Source organism: Salvelinus sp. IW2-2015, linkage group LG11, assembly GCF_002910315.2.
Source record: "Salvelinus sp. IW2-2015 linkage group LG11, ASM291031v2, whole genome shotgun sequence".
Lineage (NCBI taxonomy): Eukaryota > Metazoa > Chordata > Actinopteri > Salmoniformes > Salmonidae > Salvelinus > Salvelinus sp. IW2-2015.
This window is the reverse complement of record NC_036851.1, coordinates 43,098,366-43,106,935: the sequence shown is the minus strand read 5'-3', so window position 1 is coordinate 43,106,935 and position 8,570 is coordinate 43,098,366. Positions and strand designations below refer to the sequence as shown.

Genomic DNA, 8,570 nt, shown 5'->3' with positions numbered 1-8,570 from the left:
GCAACGAACCTAGTGACAGTGATAGATGGAGTTAAATGAAGGTTTAAGAGTCAGGAGTAAAAGTGCTGGAGAACACTCTGCTGCCATGAAATGTGTCAACGAGGCAATGCAAGGCGGGCGGATGGAGGGCCTCTCTCTCCCTCCTCGTTTTTCTCCATTTTCCCTCTATTGGTCCGACTAGCACTTAGCACAGTGATTCACCTCCAACTCTAGTTCATATTTCTCCTCATCGTCTCTGTCCACCCAACTGTAACGGTGTCGTTGTGTTTTTTCTCTCCTTCCTGACATTTAGGATGTTTCAATTCAGTAGCAAAAAGGAGTTTGAAAGTGCTGGTGAACAACTAACGTGTCCAGAGCTTCCCTAGTATTCTTTGTGGCCTTCTACAGTCTTCTCTTCCCCCTTCATATCCTCCTGCTGCTCCACCTCGTTATCGTCTGCACTAATTAAACAAGACAGACAGCTGTTAACGAGACGTACACACACACCCTCTAGTAGCTCGGAACCAGCTATTATGGGTTGCTTTGATGCAGCTAGCCAAAAATGTGGACACACGCTTGGCAGGACCCCTAGAGGGGTTGAAGAAAGCTGTCCAGTAGATGCACATTTTTACAAACACCTGTCTGAACTGAAATGAAAAACAACTAATTGAGAGAAGACTTCCGATCACCCGTGCCACACAGCTGCTGTCTGATGCACTCTCTCCATTCCAATAAGCCTCACATCTGAAGAATGCACACGCAAGCACACACTCTCACATTTCTCCCTCTGGCTTCTCTAGGAAACCTGAAAGAGGTTAAAGAGGCGTTTGCACGTCAGGATACTCATACGACGAAAACACATGCACACAAACAGTCACGCCTTAACACCACTTCACATAAAGGTAGAATACTGTTTTAAACTGTGTAGAGAGAAGTTGGAACATGAAAGGTAAAGAGAGGTAAAGGATAGGGAGCATTGTAGCCCTCTCCCTGTGCCTATCTGCTCCTGCAGCTAGGAGATACTGACGTTCAGCCGGCAAGCTAAATTCCCTAGCGCTCTTTCGTTCTCCAACAGCACCAACCAGATTTAGCGAATAACAGAACCGTAGAAAGCTTTAAAAGCCTGTTTGTGCGGCTGCGTGTTCATTAAGGCATGCGATGACAAGCTTTCAAAACTTTCAATACTTAAAGTGAAAATAAGCTCATTTTATTGGATGAATCCAGGTTGTCCCTCTCTGTTTCAGTCAATTTTCCTTGGTTGCTGCCTAATGAACGCAACCCGAGTGCATCACTGACGACTTAGCTTGAGGAACTTGTAGAGAAGGAACGTGAACCAGTTGGTGAGCATCTTCTCAGCCACCGCACTCGCGTCCTATATGGAGAGCGGGAGAGAGAGAAAGGGAGAGAGGAGAAATTGAGTTGAATGTCATGTTCTGGCATGGCAAAGCATTAAACGTCCATAACACAGGACTGATAGAGAACCTAGCAAAAAAGGCTTTGAGATTTTCCTCTTAGTAACAAGGGACCAAACAACCCTAGTGTTGTCGCTAGTAACTGAAGGAGATTCACACCATTATCCTGCTAGTAACTGAGAAGAGTTACACACCATTATCCCTGCTAGTAACTGAAGGAGATTACACACCATTATCCCTTCTAGTAACTGAAGGACATTACAAACCATTATCCCTGCTTGTAACTGAAGGAGATTACAAACCATTATCCCTGCTAGTAACAGAAGATATTACACACCATTCTCCCTGCTAGTAACTGAAGGAGATTACACACCATTATCCCACTTGCTAGTAACTGAAGAGATTACACACCATATTCCCTGCTAGTAACTGAAGGAGATTACAAACCAGTATCCCTGCTAGTAACTGAAGGAGATTACAAAACCATTATCCCTGCTATAACCGAAGGAGATTCAAACCATTATCCCTGCTAGTAACAAAGGAGATTACAAACCATTATCCTGCTAGTAACTGAAGGAGATTACAAACCACGTATTCCCTGCTAGTAACCAAAGGAGATTACAAAACCATTATCCCTGCTAGTAACTGAAGAGATTACAAACCATTATCCCTGTAGTACCAAAGGAGATTACAACCATTATCCCTGCATAACTGAAGGAGAATTACAAACCAGTATCCGCTCGCTAGTAAACTGAAGGAGATTACACACATTATCCCTGCTTGTAACTGAAGGAGATTACAAACCATTATCCCTGCTAGTAACTGAAGGAGATACACACCATTATCCCTGCTAGTAACTGAAGGAGATTACACACCATATCCCTTCTAGTAACTGAAGGAGATTACACACCATTTATCCCTGCTAGTAACTGAAGGAGATTACAAACCAGTATCCCTGCTAGTAACTGAAGGAGATTACAAAACCAATATCCCTGCTTGTAACCGAAGGAGATTACAAACCATTATCCCTGCTAGTAACCAAGGAAGATTACAAACCATTATCCCTGCTAGTAACTGAAGAGATTACAAACCATTATCCCTGCTAGTAACCTGAAGGAGATTACAAAACCATTATCCTGCTAGTAACTGAGGAGATTACAACCTATCCCTGCTAGTAACCAAAGGAGATTACACACATTATCCCTGCTTGTAACTGAAGGAGATTACAAAACCATTATCCCTGCTAGTAACTGAAGGACATTACAAACCATTATCCCTGCTTGTAACTGAAGTAGATTACAAACCATTATTCCTGCTGTAAATGAAGGAGATTACAAACCATATCCCTGCTAGTACTGAAGGAGATTACAACCATTATCCCTGCTTGTAACTGAAGAGAGATTACAACCCATTATCCCTGCTAGTAACTGAAGGAGATTACACACCATTATCCTGCTAGTAACTGAAGGAGATTACACACCATTATCCCTTCTAGTAACTGAAGGGAGATTACACCACTTATCCCTGCTAGTAACTGAGGAGATTACAAACCATTATCCCTCTTAGTACTGAAAGAGTGTACAAAACCATTATCCCTGCTAGTAACCGAAGGAGATTACAACCATTATCCCTGCTAGTAACCAAAGGAGATTACAAACCATTATCCCTGCTGACTGAAAGTACAACTATCTGTAACGAAGGAGATACAAACCATTATCCCTGCTAGTAATGAAGGAGATTACATAACCATTATCCCTGCTAGTAACCAAAGGAGATTACACACCATTATCCCTGATTGTAACTGAAGGAGATTACAAAACCATTATATCCTGCTAGTAACTGAAGGACATTACAAACCATTATCCCTGCTGTAACTGAAGTAGATTACAAACCATTATTCCTGCTTGTAACTGAAGGAGAATTACAAACCATTATCCCTGCTAGTAACTGAAGAGATTACAAACCATATCCCTGCTTGTAACTGAAGGAGATTACAAACCATTACCCTGGCGTGTAACTGAAGACATTACAAACCATTATCCCTGCTGTAACTGAAGGAGATTACAAACCATTATCCTGCTAGTAACTGAAGACATTACAACCATTATCCTGGTGTAACTGAAGGAGATTACAAACCATTAATCCCTGCTAGTAACTGAAGGACATTACAAACCATATCCCTGCGTGTAACTGAAGGAGATTACACAACCATTTATCCCTGCTAGTAACTTGAACAGACATACATCTGTAATCTCCTTCAGTTACTAGCAGGGATAATGGTGTGTAATCTCCTTCAGTTACTAGCAGGGATAATGGTGTGTAATCTCCTTCAGTTACTAGCGACCAAACACTAGGGTTGTTTGGTCCCTTGTTACTAAGAGGAAAATCTCAAAGCCTTTTTTGGCTAGGTTCCTCTATCAGTCCTGTGTTATGGACGTTTAATGCTTTGCCATGCCAGAACATGACATTCAACTCAATTTCTCCTCTCTCTCCCTTTCTCTCTCTCCCGCTCTCCAATAGGACGGAGTCGGTGGCTGAGAAGATGCTCACCAACTGGTTCACGTTCCTTCTCTACAAGTTCCTCAAGGTAAGTCTGTCAGTGATGCACTCGGGTTGCGTTCATTAGGCAGCAACCAAGGAAAATTGACTGAAACAGAGAGGGACAACCTGGATTCATCCAATAAAATGAGCTTATTTTCACTTTAAGTATTGAAACGTTTTGAAAGGCTTGTCATTGCATGCCTTAATGAACACGCAGCCGCACCAAACAGGCTTTTAAAGCTTTCTACGGTTCTGTTATTCGCTAAATCTGGTTGTGCTGTTGGAGAACGAAAGAGCGCTAGGGAATTTAGCTTGCCGGCTGAACGTCAGTATCTCCTAGCTGCAGGAGCAGATAAGGCACAGGGAGAGGGCTACAATGCTCCCTATCCTTTACCTCTCTTTACCTTTCATGTTCCAACTTCTCTCTACACAGTTGTAAAACAGTATTCTACCTTTATGTGAAGTGGTGTTAAGGCGTGACTGTTTGTGTGCATGTGTTTTCGTCGTATGAGTATCCTGACGTGCAAACGCCTCTTTAACCTCTTTCAGGGTTTCCTAGAGAGAGCCAGAGGGAGAAAGTGAGAGTGTGTGCTTGCGTGTGCATTCTTCAGATGTGAGGCTTATTGGAATGGAGAGAGTGCATCAGACAGCAGCTGTGTGGCACGGGTGATCGGAAGTCTTTCTCTCAATTAGTTGTTTTTCATTTCAGTTCAGACAGGTGTTTGTAAAAATGTGCATCCTACTGGACAGCTTCTTCAACCCCTCTAGGGGTCCTGCCAAGCGTGTGGTCCACATTTTTGGCTAGCTGCATCAAAAGCAACCCATAATAGCTGGTTTCCGAGCTACTAGAGGGTGTGTGTGTGTACGTCTCGTTAACAGCTGTCTGTCTGTTTAATTAGTGCAGACGATAACGAGGTGGGAGCAGCAGGAGGGATATGGAAGGGGGGAAGAGGAAGACTGTAGAAGGCCACAAAGAATACTAGGGGAAGCTCTGGACACGTTGAGTTGTTCACCAGCACTTTCAAACTCCTTTTTGCTCTGAATTGAAACATCCTAAATGTCAAGGAAAGGAGAGAAAAAACACAACGACACCGTTACAGTTGGGTGGACAGAGGACGATGAGGAGAAATATGAACTAGAGTTGGAGGTGAGAATCACTGTGCTAAGTGCTAGTCGGACCAATAGAGGGAAAATTGGAGAAAAACGAGAGGGAGGAGAGAGGCCCTCCATCCCGCCCGCCTTGCATTGCCTCGTTGACACATTTCATGCAGCAGAGTGCTTCTCCAGCACTTTTCACTCCTGACTCGTTAACCTTCCATTAACTCCTCTATCAACTGCCACTAGCGTTCTCCCAACGTTTTCCCCAAGCACACTGTACATTTTAAAATGTTTTACCTTGTTAAAGACTGTTTTTCCCCGGGTTAAAATGCACAAGGGACAAACTACTACTCTGGAGTGGGTTACTTGTCACTGCACCAATAGCTGTCGAATGGCTAAGCGAGAGGCTAGGCCCTATGGTTTAGCTGTGTGGCACCGTGTAGCCAGCAGCAGATTGGAATGCACTTGAGTGTAGTTTTTTCTCAAATAAGGAAGCGTACTCATTGTCTTGAATGTCGTCCTTCAAGTCTACAGTATTTCCTATTGGTTTTGAGATGCTGAAATGACAGATTCATGGGATACTGGCCCCTATCAGCTTATGCTATACTATACTTAGTGTGTGTATGTGTGTGCATGCCCCTGTTCATGCTGTACTGTGTACCCTGTGTGTAGGAGAACCCCTGTTCATGCTGTACTGTGTACCCTGTGTGTAGGAGAACCCCTGTTAGAGAAGAGGAATTTAGACGCTGCAGTCATCCGGAACAAGGCTCCCCAGCAGTCACACTCTCCTCTGGTACTGATCTATCATCGCAGGAGGTATTACAGCTCATATCGCACAACTCTTCTCTGATACACATAGCTGGCATTGACACGCATAGGAACAGCTGGCCATGTTCCTCACATGGTATCACACTCCACACCATCTGTGCTTTGCACAATGATAAAGCATGAACAGAGCTCCCCAGCACACTCCTACACACAGGGTACAACAGTACAGCATGAACAGAGGCTCCCCAGCACACTCCTACACACAGGGTACACAGTACAGCATGAACAGAGGCTCCCCAGCACCACTCCTACACACAGGGTACACAGTACAGCATGAACAAGAGGCTCCCCAGCACACTCTCAACACACAGGGTACACAGTACAGCATGAACAGAGGCTCCCAGCACACTCCTACACACAGGGTACACAGTACAGCATGAACAGAGGCTCCCCAGCACACTCCTACACACAGGGTACACAGTACAGCATGAACAGAGGCTCCCCAGCCACTCCTACACACAGGGTACACAGTACAGCATGAACAGAGGCTCCCCAGCACACTCCTACACACAGGGTACACAGTACAGCATGAACAGAGGCTCCCAGCACACTCCTACACACAGGGTACACAGTACAGCATGAACAGAGGCTCCCCAGCACACTCCTACACACAGGGTACACAGTACAGCATGAAAGAGGCTCCCCAGCACACTCCTACCACACAGGGTACACAGTACAGCATGAACAGAGGCTCCCCAGCACACTCCTACACAGAGGGTACACAGTACAGCATGAACAAGGCTCCAGCACACTCCTCACACAGGTACACAGTACAGCATGAACAGAGGCTCCCCAGCACACCTCCTACACACAGGTCACAGTACAGCATGAACAGAGGCTCCCCAGCACACTCCTACACACAGGGTACACAGTACAGCATGAACAGAGGCTCCCCAGCACACTCCTACACACAGGGTACACAGTACAGCATGAACAGAGGCTCGCCAGCACACTCCTACACACAGGGTACACAGTACAGCATGAAAGAGGCTCCCCAGCACACTCCTACACACAGGGTACACAGTACAGCATGAAGAGAGGCTCCCCAGCACACTCCTACACACAGGTACACAGTACAGCATGAACAGAGGCCCCCCAGCACACTCCTACACACAGGGTACACAGTACAGCATGAACAGAGGCTCCCGCACACTCCTACACACAGGGTACACAGTACAGCATGAAAGAGGCTCCCCAGCACACTCCTACACACAGGGTACACAGTACAGCATGAACAGAGGCTCCCCAGCACACTCCTACACACAGGGTACACAGTACAGCATGAACAGAGGCTCCCAGCACACTCCTACACACAGGGTACACAGTACAGCATGAACAGAGGCTCCCAGCACACTCCTACACACAGGGTACACAGTACAGCATGAACAGAGGCTCCCCAGCACACTCCTACACACAGGGTACACAGTACAGCATGAACAGAGGCTCCGCCCAACATCCTACACACGGGTACACAGTACAGCATGAAACGAGGCTCCCCAGCACACTCCTACACACAGGGTACACAGTACAGCATGAACAGAGGCTCGCCAGCACACTCCTACACACAGGGTACACAGTACAGCATGAACAGAGGCTCCCCAGCACACTCCTACACACAGGGTACACAGTACAGCATAACGAGGCTGGCCAGCAACCTCCTACACACAGGGTACACAGTACAGCATGAACAGAGGCTCCCCAGCACACTCCTACACACAGGGTACACAGTACAGCATGAACAGAGGCTCCCCAGCACACTCCTACACACAGGGTACACAGTACAGCATGAACAGAGGCTCCCCAGCACACTCCTACACACAGGGTACACAGTACAGCATGAACAGAGGCTCCCCAGCACACTCCTACACACAGGGTACACAGTACAGCATGAACAGAGGCTCGCCAGCACACTCCTACACACAGGGTACACAGTACAGCATGAAAAGAGGCTCCCCAGCACACTCCTACACACAGGGTACACAGTACAGCATGAAGAGAGGCCTCCCAGCACACTCCTACACACAGGGTACACAGTACAGCATGAACAGAGGCTCCCAGCACACTCCTACACACAGGGTACACAGTAGCATGAACAGAGGCTCCCCAGCACACTCCTACACACAGGGTACACAGTACAGCATGAAAGAGGCTCCCAGCACACTCCACACACAGGGTACACAGTACAGACTAGAACAGAGGCTCCCAGCACACTCCTACACACAGGGTACACAGTACAGCATGAACAGAGGCTCCCCAGCACACTCCTAACACACAGGGTACACAGTACAGCATGAACAGAGGCTCCCCAGCACACTCCTACACACAGGGTACACAGTACAGCATGAAGAGAGGCTCCCCAGCACACTCCTACACACAGGGTACACAGTACAGCATGAAGAGAGGCTCCCCAGCACACTCCTACACACAGGGTACACAGTACAGCATGAGAGAGGCTCCCAGCACACTCCTACACACAGGGTACACAGTACAGCATGAACAGAGGCTCCCCAGCACACTCCTACACACAGGGTACACAGTACAGCATGAACAGGGGTTCTCCTACACACAGGGTACACAGTACAGCATGAACAGGGGTTCTCCTACACACAGGGTACACAGTACAGCAATGAGCAGGGGTTCTCCTACACACAGGGTACACAGTACAGCATGAACAGGGGTTCTCCTACACACAGGGTACACAGTACAGCATGA

The 8,570-nt window shown here is 46.8% G+C and overlaps 1 protein-coding gene across 1 annotated transcript in view; it reads left to right on the top strand.

The window, feature by feature from the left end:
* The window catches only part of LOC111970443 (plexin-A1-like), a 443,296-nt gene that overhangs the window by 419,680 nt on the left and 15,046 nt on the right, over positions 1–8,570 (top strand). The window contains exon 24 of the mRNA XM_023997171.3: positions 3,912–3,978. Coding sequence (XP_023852939.1) covers positions 3,912–3,978 — 67 coding nt within the window. The remainder of the gene's footprint in view (positions 1–3,911; positions 3,979–8,570) is intronic.